This window comes from Colobus angolensis, unplaced genomic scaffold, assembly GCF_000951035.1.
Source record: "Colobus angolensis palliatus isolate OR3802 unplaced genomic scaffold, Cang.pa_1.0 Scaffold54, whole genome shotgun sequence".
Taxonomy (NCBI): domain Eukaryota; kingdom Metazoa; phylum Chordata; class Mammalia; order Primates; family Cercopithecidae; genus Colobus; species Colobus angolensis.
This window is the reverse complement of record NW_012118932.1, coordinates 6,867,329-6,883,574: the sequence shown is the minus strand read 5'-3', so window position 1 is coordinate 6,883,574 and position 16,246 is coordinate 6,867,329. Positions and strand designations below refer to the sequence as shown.

The following is a 16,246-nucleotide window of genomic DNA, read 5'->3' as shown; positions in this document are numbered from 1 at the left end:
AGAGTGAGACGTCATCTCAAAAAAAAAAAAAAAGAAAAGTAGTGACTTTTTTCAGGAGCGTACCTCCCTGGAAGAGGTCATGCAAGGAGTGGCCAGGAGAAAAGTATCCTGACCTCTCTCCTGCTCTTCCTCTATTCTGTCTTCCTCAAATTATCTATTGCTTGATCCACACCAAAGCCAGAGAGCACAGGAACATTTATGTGTTCCAAAAAGCTCAGCCTTCTAGGACGAATACTAGGGTGAGAAAAGGCAGCAGAGGGAAGACAGCCAGCAAAATTATACACATTCTGGAGATTTAGGTCAAGAAACACTTTACTCCAGAATATGGTTATTATATCGCCTAATTGAAAGAGAAAAACTCCATAGGTCATAATCAGAATAAAACAGTTTTTCCTCCCATCCCCTGCATCCCAACCCACTCAGGGGGAGTTGTTGTTCCCTACCCCTTGAATAAACCAAAATCAGGTATTAGTGGCTCCACTGGTCACATCGAAATAATGAGAATCCCTCTGGTTTCTTGTACTAGAAAAATAACCATATAACAGTAATTCAAATAACCATTCTTACATGTGACCTCAAACCATGAATATTAGTAAAGCTTCTCTTTCCCCTAGCTTGGACCGACCCCATTCATCCTGGAAGGCTGCAGTGGGAAGGAGCTTGTGGCCATTTTATATTCACACTCTCCCCTACCACAGTAGGCTGCCTTTTGTCTCCTCCAGAACTGGGGGTGGAGATGCATGCAGAGAAGTAAAACAAAGTCTTCCTCGACTTAATATCATGACCTGTCTTTGTGCTCTCATGACTTTGCTGAATGCTCAAAGCTGACTCATCGTGGAATGTTTCTGGGAGTCACATAACCCCCAGTGTGAATAGTAACATAGATGCCCTTACCTCCAGGAATACTCCTCTTCTGGCAGGTCTGTTATGCCCCTCATCCTCATCCTATTCTCCCGTCTTCTGCATTTGACACCACCATCAGCATCCTGCTGGGTTTGCTTCACCCTGGCAGAAAGCCCTTGGGGCAAGGTCCCTTCTGTAATTGACCCAGGCTCACTCTCTCCACAAGCTCTACATCTGCCCACAGAAAACCCACATCCTTGACTCTGGTTACCGAAAGTGAAGCTGTTCTTGGTGCAGTCATCTCTCCAGTCTGGTATCAAGCCAGTTCTCACAGTTTCTTGCCCTTTAGATTTCATAGACACTATTTGATTAGGTTCACCATGCTTCAATGGGCATATTTTAAACTCGAAGTGTTTTTCTCAAAGCCCTTTCCCCATATGAAGGAAGAGGGGAAATGCCATTGTTTTTCAATAACTTGCTCCCAAGAAGTTCTCCTTTCCTGAGCTATTCAGTAGGAATCCTTTTATTGGATTGAAGTTGGAAAAAATTAGTTTGTAGCAACCTCCTTCGGAAATACTACATAAGTCTAGCACCTCACTTTGGAATGCAAAACGAAATACTTCCCACATACTTTCTCTCTGTCTCTTTTTTATTCAGCCTTTTAAAGCCACAGCAAAAAACTGAGAAAGCATCCCATTTTAGTATTCTGGCACACTGCTTTTTAAAAATCTCTATCACACACTAAGAAGGAGGTATTGTTACCAGAAAGAGGTCCCAAACCAGACCCCAAGAGAGGATTCTTGGATCTCACACAGGAAAGAATCTGAGTCCACAGAGTAAAGTGAAAGCAATTTTATTACAGAAATAAAGAAACAAAAAAATGGCTACTCCATAGACAGAGCAGGGCCCAAAAGCAAGAGAAGGAATGTGTCCACTTTAGATATAATGCTTGTTTACGTATAAGATAATAAAGCAAAAAAAAAGAAAAAATATTTGGGGAGATGTGCACTACTACAAGGGCTTATGACAAAGGACTGTTAATGTTTGTGTAATTACTGTCTTCCACAATAATTTATATTATTATATTTAAAGTGAAACTTATTTTTAAACTAAGAATGCTTTTGTTCTTATGATATCGTAACATCAGGACATTTCCTGGGCCTAGTAAGTCCTGGATCTCTTCCATCAACATTATTAACATGTTTTCTTAACTGCAAACATCCTCTGACTAAAATGCCTAACCTTCTGGGAATGCTGTCCAGCAAGTCTTAGCCTCATTTTACCCAGCCCCTATTCAAGATGGAGTCTCTTTGGTTCAAATGCCTCTGACATTAGGATCCACATATTATTATGTTTTCAGAGAGACAAAATGATTTCCCTGAGATTATGTTAATAGAAATTACATGCCAGATTGTTTAACTCCAAGGCCATGACTTTCCACTTAATTTCTTTGCAGAAAGTAGCTTTCTACAAAGCTACTAGAGCAAGCAGGAGGGGAAAAATGGCAGCGAGGGCAGGCAGTGAGGCAGATGCTTACATTCTTGTGAGGCTCTGATTAGCCTAAGTAAATCTAAGTTTTACATGTGAAATGATGAAGTAGAGGGAAAAGTCAATTATGCGTTGCCTTAAGCGACTTTCTACAAAGAAATTAAAGTTCTGTGTGAATAAGATATTTGTCTAAGGCCAGGAACAGAAAGATTCACTTAGAATATATACATTAAAGGAATACTTTTAGAATTACTGTATCCATGATATATGGATTTCTATCCTCCCGGGACTGCAGCTATCTCAATTCTTGCCGCCTCAGAAGAAAGACTTTGACTGAGGAGCATAAAGCAGAAGAAGAGACCTAGGCAAGTTTTAGAGTAGGGGTGGAAGTTTATTAAAAAGATTTAGAGCAGGAATGAAAAGTAAAGTACACTTGGAAGAAGGCCAAGCGGACATCCTCCCGTTTGACCTTGGCCTTAGGGTTTTATATGCTGACCTACTTCTGGCATCTGGCGTCGCTCTTTCAGTGGAATGCCCCTAGAACGTCATGTACCAGTTAAACGCCACCATTTAACCTCTTAAAGCACATGCATGAGCCCATTCACCCAACTCCTGAGATCTTATCAGGAAGCTGCTGATCACCAGTTTCAGATACTTCTGATCTATAGGGAAACTGCCTTTCTCTGTGCTGGCTGTGACCAATTATTACTTTAGAGAGGCCGTGTGACAAATGCCTGACCATCACCTATGGTTACCTGACTTTCCTGGTGGGGTGTGGGGGCCCTCTTCTGCTCCGTTCCTGTTCATGCTCCAGTGCAGCTCTATGCCCTGTAACAATAGGTTCAGGCTAAAGTTGAGAATAGCAATGCCAGATTCAATTTGTCAGGTATGATTGCCCTTCTTGGCAAAAATCCCAAAGATTACAGTAAAAATTCTAACATTTTCTTTTCTTTCTAATTCGTTGTGAAGAAATGCCACAGAACTAGGCCAATCACGGCATCTCAAAGTCTATGCTTTTCTTTTTTAGCTCTTATTTGGTCATCTCCAGAGGACATAGTTGAAAACAAGCTCCATTTCAGGTGTGAGAAACACAGAAAAGGGATTCAGTATTAATCGAAATGTAACTGAGGCATTTCTCAATCAATAGAGGTGTATTTGGCCAAAGTTGAAGATACTCGCGGGAAAAAGAATCCAAGTCCCAGGAGCACCTGTGACCTGTGCTTTTTCCAAAGGGTGTTTTCAAGGGGAAAGAGCATGCAGGAGGGGGAAAAAGGCAGGAAGGGCAGGCAGTGAGGCAGATGCTTCCATTCTTGTGAGGCTCTGACGAGCCTCAGTAAACCTACATTTTACATATGACAAGAGCAAGTAGAGGGAAAAGTCAATTATGCCTTCTCTGGTGCTCAGTAAATCTACAGTTTACATAAGATAAAGCAAACACGTGAAAAGAGGGAATAGAGGCAATTAGGCTGTGATACGGGGTTGTGGAATTATAGCTCAGTTTAGAAACAGAAGGAAGGCAGTAGTATTGACTCAGTTTTCGAACTTAACTTTCCCTCTGGCATAGTGATTTGAGGAGATCCCATGTTCTTTCACAAGCGTGTGCTGCCCTTTTAAGTGCCGCCTTCTTACACAATGGGAAATGCCTTTGAGTATAATGATCTTGGGCCACGGTTGCCAGTGACTGTTCCTTACTGCATACCTCTTCTCCACTCAGCTCAAGAACACAGGATGAGACAGTCCTGTTACCTTTTCTCCCAACTCAACTTATGTATGAAGCTTTAAGACTGTCTCCTAAAGGGATAATACTCGATTCCATATATAGGCTTTGCAATGTATTACACACCCTAACCCCCAAGAGCATTCTACAGGATATTTCTGTATTAAATCCATTCGCCAAACAGAAGTTTTAGAGGTTTTAAAAGTTTCATTAGCTCCTCAAGATTCATGAGCCAAGCAAATGGAGACCCTCTCTGCTTTATATGATACATTCCATATTACCGGTGGAGGGTGTCCAGGTTCTTGGCGTCTTGAACAAAGAATTAAACAAAACACACAAACAAAGCAAGGAAAGGATGAAACAAGGAAAGAATGAAGCGACAAATGCAGAAATTTATTGAAAATGAAACCACTCCACAGGGTGGGAGCGGGGCTCAAGGGCCCCGTTATAGAATTTTGAGGAGTTTTACATACCCTCTAGAGGTTTCCATTGGTTACTTGGTGTACGCCCTATGTAAATGAAGGGATGAAATAAAGTTACAAGGTCACATACTGGGCACGCCCAACGGAGAGGATATTTTCTGTCATAGCTGAAGTGTGCATCGGGCTTATATTCCCTGCCTCCAGAGCCTACCTATTTTCCTGCCTCATCTACAGCCATTTCCAAATTAAGCATGCCAATACAGTCACTTAAATCTCATGATGTGATTCCAGTACTCATGGTTTCTTTCCGAATGCCTGTCCATGTGGCCAATCCCTTGAGATAATACATTAGAAGCTGACATTATGGCTAGTCAGCTCCATCATCAAAAATTAAGCAGAATCTGTTGAAAAGTAAATGATCACTTTTGACACAGAATCCTAGAAGTCAAAAGTAAACTTCCTGCTAAATGAATTAGCACTTTCTTTTGTTATTCAAAACTACCCCACTTATTAAGTGGGGTAAAACCCTACTTAATAAATTATTTTCCTTCTCATCCTTCACAGGTTCTTGCCAAGACCTGCATCTTGGGCTATTCTCACATGTCAGTTCTTCCAAGGTTGTATATAGTGATATCTATCCTAATGTAAAGTTTTGCATTTTCTTAGTTTTGCATTGTAATTTTAAATTGCAGTAACCAAGATTGCAAGATTCATGGATGATCATTTATTTTTTCTACATGCTCCTTATGTTTTTCTTACATTTTCTAAGTTTTTTCTAGAACCCCCAAATTGGGTGTGGTCTCTTCTCTCCTGGAATCTCAGAGCACTGTGAATCTCATGGTATTTGATAACTATTGCTATGCAACAATTACCTACAATTAACAACAATACACATTTTTGTTCTTGTACATTTTTTGTGCACCAGAAATCCAGGAAAAGCTTGACTCATTTTTTTCCAGCTCAGGGTCTCTCTCAAGGTTACAGTGAAGAGTTGGCCTAGGGCTTCAGTCATCTGAAAGTTATACTGAGGCTGGAGTATTCACTTCCAAAATGGCCCACTTACTTGGCTGAAGGCAGGAAGTCTCTGTTCCTCACTGGCGGTTGGCAAGAGGGCTTAGTTCTTTGCCATGTAAACCTCTCTACAGGGTTGTCAGCATGCACTTAGGAAAACCCCAGAAGGAGTGATCCAACAAAGTAAGGCAGAAGCTGCAATAGCTTTCATTATTTCCAACAGTGTCATTTCCACAGTAGTCTATTGGCTGGAGAAGTCAGCCCTATTCAATGCGGAAGGAGACTACATAATGGGAGAATTATTGGGGTCCACCTTGGAGTCTGGCTAGTACACTCATGTAAGGTTTATACTATAATAAATAATTTCCCTGTTTTACTAATCTAAATTACTGAACTATTTGAAGGAACATTCTTTTTTAGTGATTACTGTTTTCTCCCATTTTGGATAGTACTCAGTGTTGGTGGAGCTCTGTGCCTTTCTTGAAGGAGGACTAGCATTTTAGTGCCCCTTTAAGATGTAGTAGTGAAATCAGACTATCGAGTTTAAGGAACATTTTCCACACTCTGATTCGAAGTTTGTTTCCTTGGATCTCGAAACCATGAACAGGATCAGTAAAAGTTCTTGTATCCAACAAATGGAAGGAAAAGAAGTTTTAATGACACCTGAAACACCTATTAAGAACAGTTAAACAACATTTAGACATTGAAATTTTAAATGAAGTGCTAGTCTGTAAAATAAGCCTTACAAATTTTAAAGGCATAGTTATCATAAAAAACATGTCCTCACGCTACAATGTGATTAAATAAATGACAGAAGGATAACCAAAAAGAAGCTGCAATTCTCAACTCATTTAATGAGAATAACATTATCTAAACACCAAAACGACATATGGAGAGAACAAGAAAAGAAAACTGTAGGACAGCCTCATTAATGACTACAGATAGAAAATTTCTACCAAAAAAAAATAGCAAAACAAATCCAGCAATGTATTTAAAAAATGCCATTATCATGTTGTTTATCACAAAAATACGATGCAAGCTTAATTTACTTTGAAAATCAATTAATGGAGTTAACAAATTGAAGATATAAATCACATCATCTCTATAGATTCAGAAAAAGCATTCAGTAAAGCTAAACCGCCACCTATCATTGAAATCAAATGTAAATTAATAATACAAGGAAACTTTTTTTAACCAAGTAAGGGACACTGTTAAAAATGCCTACAACATATATTCTTAAATGATGCCACTTACAACAACAAAAAGGTCTCTGGAGAAAATTTTAACAATTTATTTGAAGACGTTAAAAATACTCTAAATAAACAATCTTGGATAGTAAGAATCAATATCATAAAGATTTCAATTCTCCCCTAAATGAATTATACCTGGATTCAATACAATTCTAGTCAGAACAGCAAAAGGATATTCTATGGAACTTGACAAGATGAATCTAAAATTTCTGAATCATTAGGCATGAATATAGATTTTTTAAAAAGAAACATGATTTTTACTTGCCCCATAAACACAAATTAAATTTGTTCTTGTTTATTTTGTTTTGAGATGGGGTCTCGCTATATTGCTCAATCTGATCTGAACTTCTGGACTCAAGGGGTAGTCCCTCCTCAATCTCCCAAGTAGCTAGTAGTGCAGATATGAGCCACTGTGCCTTGCACAAATTAATTTCAACGTATTAAAAACTGAAATGTGAGAGGCAAACCTACAAAAATATTTTATGACATAGGAGAATATCTTCATAATATTAGGGTAGAGGTGATTTATCACATGAGATGCAAAAATATTGATGTTTTTAAAGAACATCAAATTTTTTTAAAAAATCACAATAAAGAAGGTGAATCACAGATGGGAGAAGATATTTGAAATTTATAACTCTCAAAGTCTAATATTCAGAGTATTCAAAGCACTCCTACAGATAAATGTTTAAAAGAAAAAAACAGTAGAAAAACAGGCAACAGATTCAAACAGGCACTTTCAAAAGAAGAAATCCAAGTGGCCAATAAACAAATGAAAAGCTGAGCAACATCATTAGTATTCAGGGAAAGTAAATTAAAACCACAATGATATATGATTACCAAAGCATTAGGCTGGCAAAATTAAAAATCCCAGAATACAAGGGCTGGCATAAATTTGAAATAATAGGAACTATCATACACTGCTCTTGGGTTCGTAAATTCATACAATAACTTTGGAAAATAATATGACACTATGGAATAAAATTAAGTATAGGCATAGCTGTCAATTCTACTACTGGGAATATACTGTAGAGGAATCCTTATATGAACACCAAAGGCATGTACAGCCGAACAGTACATAACAACAACAAATAGAGGAAATGCCTCAAATTTCCATCTACAGTAGGATGGATAAACAAATGGTTGTGTATTCATGCAATGAAATATTATACAGCAGTGGCTGGGTGCAGTGGCTCAAGCCTGTAATCCCAGCACTTTGGGAGGCCGAGGTGGGCGGATCACAAGGTCAGGAGATGGAGACCATCCTGGCTAACACGGTGAAACCCCGTCTCTACTAAAAATACAAAAAATTAGCCAGGCCTGGTGGCGGGCGCCTGTAGTCCCAGCTACTCAGGAGGCTGAGGCAGGAGAATGGTGGGAACCTGGGAAGTGGAGCTGGCAGTGAGCCAACATCACGCCACTGAACTCCAGCCTGGGTGAGAGAGCGAGACTCTGTCTCAAAATGAATACATGAATGAATGAATGAACACACGTAAAAATACAAAAAATTAGCCAGGCCTGGTGGCGGGCGCCTGTAGTCCCAGCTACTCAGGAGTCTGAGGCAGGAGAATGGTGGGAACCTGGGAAGTGGAGCTGGCAGTGAGCCAACATCACGCCACTGAACTCCAGCCTGGGTGAGAGAGCGAGACTCCGTCTCAAAAAAAAAAAAAAAAAAGAAAAGAAAAGAAAGGAAATATTACATAGCAGTAAAATAAAGGAACTACAGCTCCCCATGTCAGCTTGGAAAAAATCTCAAAACACATAATATCTGCTGAAAGAAGTAGAGAAGAATTCATACATAACTTTTGTCCCAGCTTGATGGAACTATGATTGACAATATAAATTGTATATATTTAGGGTGTACAGCATGATGTTTTGCTATATGTACACATTGCGAAATGATACCACAATCACATATCTATCACCTGACAGTGACCGTTTTTTGTTTTTTGTTTTGGTGAGAACACTTGAGATCTGCTCTTAGCAAATTTCAAGTAGAGGTTATTATTAGCCTCATTAACAACATAATAATTAATATTTACATTATTAGCATGTTAATATCAACATTATTAACTATAGTCACAATGCCATACATTGTTTGTAGTACTCAATTTCTTTTAAGTGAAATTCTGGACCTGTCAAGTAAACAACAGATTTTTGAAGAATACATATAGATTCTGAGATTATGAGGAAAATCAAGGGAATTATTAGACCAAAATTTAGTCTATAGATTACTCTGGGACTGAGCCATGCGACAGTTGCAGTTTGGGAGGAGGAATACCAGAATTACTAAAGTACTGGTAATGCTCTATTTCTTATGCTGCTGCTGGGAATAGGGCTGTTTATTTTTACTCTGTTTAAATTGAACACAGATAAATGTATAGACTCTGTTATGTGTGAAGTGATTTTCAATAAAAAGTTTAAATACAATTTTTCCAACTGCTGTTTCTTAGAATGTAAAATACCTTTAGAAATGGAGTTATCCAAGACTATAAATGTTAAAGAAAATCTTGTTCCACATAGGAAGTTAAGATTTTCGTGTGAAAATTAAAGTTGCATTTGAAATAAACAATCTAATCATTGTCATCATATTAGCTTGATAAATATTCTATATCCTTAAACTACTTTACTTACAGAATATTTCAGAATGGAAAACATGGGTTGTTTTAAATGCATGTACCATATAAGCCATGTCATACCATCATTTTGTCACAAGAGGGACTAGGTAGTCAAAAAGTACAACTTTGCCTTTTGGTTTTAAGATTATATTTTCTATCTAACGTTAATTTTTCATACACTATATTCATGCCAGTGAATGAGTTTTAGAATATAGTACCTTATATATACATATATATTTCATATCAACAAAAATGTTAAAATAACGACTAGCTTGCTGTTTCACTTCTGATGGATATAGATTGTATAGAAAGTATTTAACCAGGCTGTTATGGTTTCTGATTATGTGCTTTATGAAAATTATTTTTATTTTGTATTAGTACTAAAAATTCAAAAGTGAATTGATTTATATATATATATTTGTTGTATTTATTTTTCTTATTTGATTTCCAGATATCTGTAAGCATTTACAACCAATCTCCAACTTCATAAGATGAATCGAAGTAATTATGAATTGTTTGCTAGAGTAAAACCATGAGTTACTATTTTATCCAGTTGACCAGTAGTTTTCACTTAAACTTGCTTTGCGGAACCTACGGTGTTTCTGGAAGGTCTGTCAGGGGCCACTATATATGGAGTAGGAGCGATAATTTTTTACTGGGACAATTCTTTACTTACCTTTTCAGATATTGCTGTCTTTTATAAAGCTTTTTATCTATAGAAATAATTACAAATTGAAAACCACTGGACTAGACTGGTAGGAAAAAATAGTATCAGTTGAAATGTAGGAAATGTTTTTACATGTGTTACCTCATTAGCTCTTTTCGATGTGAAATGTGAACCCTGAGAGGTAGCCTTTGTCTTGTTCACCATCGTAACGCCAATGCAGAGAACACCACATAACACATGGTTAAGTGCGTGTAACACAAGGTAATGCATGAAACATTCAAATATCACTTAACAAATAAGTTTGTTAAGTGAATAAACAGCTCCAGAAGATGGGCATAGCAAGTATTATTTGAATTTTATCAAAAAGCAAAGAGCAGCTTAGAATAAAAGACTTGCAGAGGGTCATACTATCAGTAAGTAGAAGAATCAAGTAGAACCCAAATCCTCCATCTCCTGGTTTCTAATACATTTTGGATCAAATCTGGGGGAAAGAAGGTGAGGACAGAATGGGGAAAAGGGAAAGAAAGGAAGTAAAACAGAATTTAAATTTATTTTGCTTTCCACTATACCGTAGCTGCCTCTTATTTGATTGAGCAGGGAAAGATCAACTGTAGTAAAGCAAAAAAGAAAAACACGTTTTCACTTATTTACGTTCATTTTTGAGAAAATAAGTTTTGGTAGGAAAGACCAAAGGTTGTTGTTTTAATCATACGTATCTCTAAAAGAGTAAAAGGGGCCAGGTGTGGTGGCTCACACCTGTAATCCCAGGACTTTGGGAGGCCAAGGTGGGTGGATCACCTGAGGTCAGGAGTTCAAGACCAGCCTGGCCAACATAGTGAAACCCCATCTCTTCTAAAAATACAACAAATTAGCTGGGCGTGGTGGCGGGCGCCTGTAGTCCTAGCTACTCAGGAGGCTGAGGGAGGAGAATCGGTTGAACCCGGGAGGCAGAGGTTGCAGTGAACCGAGATTGCGCCATTGCACTCTAGCCTGGGCAACAAGAGCGAAACTCCAACTCAGAGAGAAAAAAAAAAAGTAAACGTATTATTTTTTCCTGACAACGTCTATTTCTAAAGGGAGTTTGGGGAATCAGTGCAGGTATCATGTGACTGCTTTCCCCAGCTGCTATTTCCTTCCCTTTCTCACAAGTCCTCCAAACACCTGGGAGGACTGGTTTTTCACTTCCTCTCATTCACGTTGTTGGCAGAATTCAGTTCCTTACAGTGGCAGGACCAAGATCCCCATTTGCTTTCAAGAACTAGTAGGCTGGGTGTGGTGGCTCAGGCTGGTAATCCCAGCATTTTGGGAGGCCAAGGTGGGTGGATCACCTGAGGTCAGGAGTTTGAGACCAGCCTGGCCAACATGATGAAACCCTGTCTCTACTAAAAATAAAAAAATTACCCAGGCGTGGTGGCGTGCACCTGTGATCCCAGCTACTCAAGAGGCTGAGGCAGGAGAATTGCTTGAGCCCAGGAGACAAAGGTTGTAGAAGCCGAGATCATGCCAACACCGTATCAGTTTCCATGTCTATTTTTATTAGCCTTGTGTGCATAGTACCAAGCACAGAATCTGGCACACAGAAGGTATTAAGTAAATATTAATTGTCTTTCAGTACATTATTTGAATTAGAATTAATCAACGTTTATAGATATTTTTAACGTACAAGGTACAACAGTAAAAATCTCTCATGTTCTCCATACTTTCCAAGACTTTTTTTTTCCCCGAGTCAGAGTCTCGTGCTGTCACCCAGGTTTGAGGGCAGTGGCACGATCTCGGCTCACTGCAACCTCAGCCTCCTGGATTCAAGCGATTCTCATGCCTCAGCCTCCCAAGTAGCTGGGATTACAGGAGTGCGCCACCACGCCCTGCTAATTTTTGTATTTTTAGTAGAGATTGGGTTTCACCATGTTGGCCAGGCTGATCTCAAACTCCTGACCTCAAGTGATCTCCCCACCTCAGCCTCCCAAATTGCTGGGATTATAGGCATGAGCCACCGTGCCTGGCCTCCAAGACCTTTACTAAGTTATTTACTTCGTAGTAATATCAGGAGCACTGATATGACCGTGTAGTTAAGGAAAAAAATTGGCATAATTATTTTCCTCTACTATTTACATTAAATCATCATCAATCTGAGAGTAGTCAGTTACAGGTTTTTGAGGGAAAAGGCTATTTCTGACTCATTTCTTCCACCCATTAACAGCCGCAAAAAGAACCTTATACATAGCAGATACACAGTAAATTATAATAGAAAAAACAATTAAATCATAATAAGAAAAGCCTCGAAGGTATTAAGGTTTTCATTCATGTTTAGTGTTTAAACTACTATAAAGTAATTATTGGTAAATAAGTATAGTTTAATAATATGATAGTAGGAATTAGAGAAGAACTAAAGAAGTTATTGAAAATGTTCTGAAGCAAATATTTTCTTGACTGTTTAAACTCCTGAAAATTAAGTTTTCTTGCGAGACACTATGTCCTACATCACTGATATTTTCAAGCAATGAAGTATATCACTATTGGTCAAAAAATTGAAGCAGGCCAGGCATGGTGGCTCACACCTTTAATCCCAGCAGTTCAGGATGCCAAGATGAAGGATCACTTGTGCCCAGGAGTTTGAGATGAGACTGGGCAACATGGCAAGACTCCCATTTCTACAAAGAATTCAAAACAATTAATCAGACATGGTGGCACACACTTATAGTCCCAGCTACTCAGGAGGCTGAAGTGAGAGGATCATTTGAGCCCTGGAGGTTGAGGCTGCAGTAAGCCATGATCACACCACTGCACTCCAGCAGAATTCCTTACATTTGGTGGGAGAAGAGCCTTTTAAGTTTCTTTCTCGTTACAAAAGTGTTTGTCTGCTGGTAATGTTCTGTTTCTTGGTCTGGGGATTTATTACACTTAAAATCTGTACATGTCTAATATTTTTATAATATGCCCTCCTTTCTGCCCTCTTTTCTGCATGTGTATTTTGTCAACAATAGGCCTAACACTTTTATAAGCCAGTTATGTTTTCTATGAGATAAATCACTGATTTACATAGGCTTTTTAGACTCTCCCCGCTGTCTCTTTCTTCATAAAGATTCACACTGGCCTTAATTCCCAAGGCCAGTGAAAGTTATACAACCGAAGTTCTGGATCCTCTCTTGTTAGGATTTTGGCTTGATAGAACTAAGTGATGATAATATTAGCAAATCAAATTGAAAAGTTTCTAAAGTGCGTCTTATTTTTAAAGGGGTAATTTACAGAAAATATAAGCTGGAAGTTATGTTAGACCTTTGGTAGTACTGTGTGGATTTTTTATACTTCGTTTTAATAATGAAGATGTTTAACTTATTTCAAACAATATTTAACAAAGAGAATATAAGCAAATGTCGACCATCACATACAAAGTTTTTCTGGGTGAAGTTTAAGGAAAGACATGAGAGGCACATCTACCTCTACATTCAGTCTTAGTATCATACTCTTTCCTCTCCCACCATCATCCTTCTTTAGATGAGCCATTCTGAAGCAAAGTTTGTGAAAAACGACTGCTCCAGTTTAATCTTCACCAAATAACAGGAAAATACAATCTGAAGGGGGAAGGGATTTTCTCAAACTAAAGCACTTAGTTGGCAGATTAGTATGCTGATAAGACCTGGCTTTTGGTTTGGTCTATTTGAATTTGGATAAGTTAACTTCTCTAAGCCTCAGTTTCCTCATATGTAAAACGGAGCTAATAATACCTAGTAATATCTACTCCCACAGATGTTGAAAATATGAGATAGTGTCTGGCACATAGTGGGTCCTGGTGATGAGAACTATCATGTTTATTTCAGCTCCCAAAGAAAGCCCCCAGATCTCCATAAAATAAAATAACAGAAATAATGATCAATAACTTGCACTTTAGCTTAACAATGTCCTCCTTGGTTTGTTTCAGGAAAGTAGTAGATCATCCAAAGAGGCGATTTGGTATCCCCATGGATCGGATTGGTAGAAACCGGCTTTCAAATTCCAGAGGCTAATTGATTCCAACTGTGAGTACAATTTGAATAAGTAACAATATATGCAGGCATTTGATTAACATTTCACAATGAAGTAATCAATCCATTCTTGCTTTTAAGTCCCCCTTTTGATTTCCTAGCTTATCAATTCACTTTTCAATCATTTATGTATTCAACTAGTATAGTATATTAATATTAAATCACTTAAATGATAGTGAAAAAGCAAAAGAATGTGCTAGTTCTGCTTCACTCTCCAAAATTAGTGATTTAGGAATTTTCAGACTCCTATGTAATTAACCATTGAATATTAATATGCAGATAAGGGTTAAAGTCCTAGTCAATATATTAAATCTCCTTCATAAACGTATAACAATCCCTGTGTTATGAAGAAGACACATTCAAGTGATACACATCATCTTGTTGTCAATAAGTACGTTATTAAAATTATGATAACGTGGAGCACAGGAGAGAAAATGCACAGCAGAAAGAGCATTAGCCATGGAATCAAAACACTATCCAAATCCTGATTCTTTCATTCATTCATTAGTTTGTTCCTGTTAAGATAGTTTATTTTTCTACAGCTTGTACATTTCAATAATAATGTAGAGGTATTATGAAGATTAAATTAGATGTTTGTAGTGGGCCTACAATATATTGGATACACAATACATGGCAAGTGATAGTTGATATTACAGTTCAAAAATTTACTGTTCCAGGCCTTATACTTGGCACTTTATGTGCATTGCTTCACTTAATCATTTTATTTCATAAAGCAATACTATCACTATCTCCAATATCTTGAGAAGTATTGATGTATAAGGGTTAAAGTTGCCAGCTACAGAGATCAGGCTTTATGGGTTCAAATTCCAGGTCATCTATCAATATTTGTTAGCTATGGGAACTTATTTAAATTCTGAAACACTCCTTCATTAAATTAGAATAATAATTTCTAGCATATAGCATTGTCCTGAGGATTAAATAGATACATATTAAGCACTTATAATAGTACCTGACATGTTAATTTCTTCATAAGTATTAGTTAATATTATTATTATACAAATAAATGGAAGGCTTAGAAATATTAACTTACAGTGCCACATAGAGTTTAAGTGGTACACACAGAATTAAAATCCAGAAAGGTTACATCCTGAGTGGATATGTTAAACACAGCATTTAATCATACATATCCTTTAAACACTAAATAAATGTTTTTTGAACGTGAAATCTTAGCAATATGTTTTCTTCCAATAGGGCTTATAGAAGGTGCATCCCCGCTCCCTAAAAATAAGACAAACTGGAACTGCTGTAACAATACGAGGCTAGAGAAGAGGGAATTCTGCCTTCTGCTTCTCTCGAGATGATCCTTAGAACAATAATTTAGAGGCCCCAAAAGTATCACATTAGCCCTGATCTTCTCTTAATTTAAATCTCCCCATTTTGTTCCTCCTTCTCATGCTCTAAAACCACAATAAATAGTCAGTATTTTATCTCAGCTCTCTCATTCTCAGAATCACTCAGTTAAAATAAATTTCTTTATCATGCAGTTGTTTAATGAACCTCTGCGGTTAATGAATGCCTGTAGATACAAGAGAACTTCCTGAATCCTGCCAAGAACACTGCCTTTTAATCAGCATCATCTTCAAAATAGATTGAACATTATTTCTTCATATCTAGAGATATACCAAATATGGTCACTCTTCAAGGTTGTTAAAAATTGCCACATTATATTTGAGTAGAAACTAGCTAACTGCTATTTAAAAACCAAGTAACTCTATGAGTCCTCCAGTTTCTTGATGTTCTGAGAACCTTATGACAATAAGATAAAATTAATCAAGTTTGATCGGTTTCCACATATACCTTTACCACCCTTGATTATCACCCATTTCAACATTTTTTAGTTCAACCACAACAAGTTATGATAAATTACACAGGGAACTCATTTTCACACGAATTTTTTTTTTTTTTTTTTTTTTGAGACTGCGTCTCACTCTTAGGTCAGGGTGAAGTGCAGTGGCTCAATCTCGGCTCACTGCATCCTCCCCTTCCCGGGTTCAAGCGATTCTCCTGCCTCAGCCTCCCGAGTATCTGGGACTACAGATGCCCGCCACCATGCCTGGCTATTTTTTTAAAAATATATTTTTAGTAGAGACGAGGTTTCACCATGTTGGGCAGGATGGTCTGGATCGCCTGACCTTGTGATTCTCCCGCCTCCGCCTCCCAAAGTGCTGAGATTATAGGCGTGAGTCA

The 16,246-nt window shown here is 37.9% G+C and overlaps 1 protein-coding gene across 1 annotated transcript in view; it reads left to right on the top strand.

Annotated features, from left to right (window-relative positions):
• OSTN (osteocrin) overlaps positions 1–14,020 on the top strand; it is a 44,148-nt gene extending 30,128 nt beyond the window's left edge. The window contains exon 3 of the mRNA XM_011961234.1: positions 13,936–14,020. Within this exon, the coding sequence (XP_011816624.1) occupies positions 13,936–14,020 (85 nt within the window). The remainder of the gene's footprint in view (positions 1–13,935) is intronic.
• Positions 14,021–16,246: the final 2,226 nt, after the last annotated feature.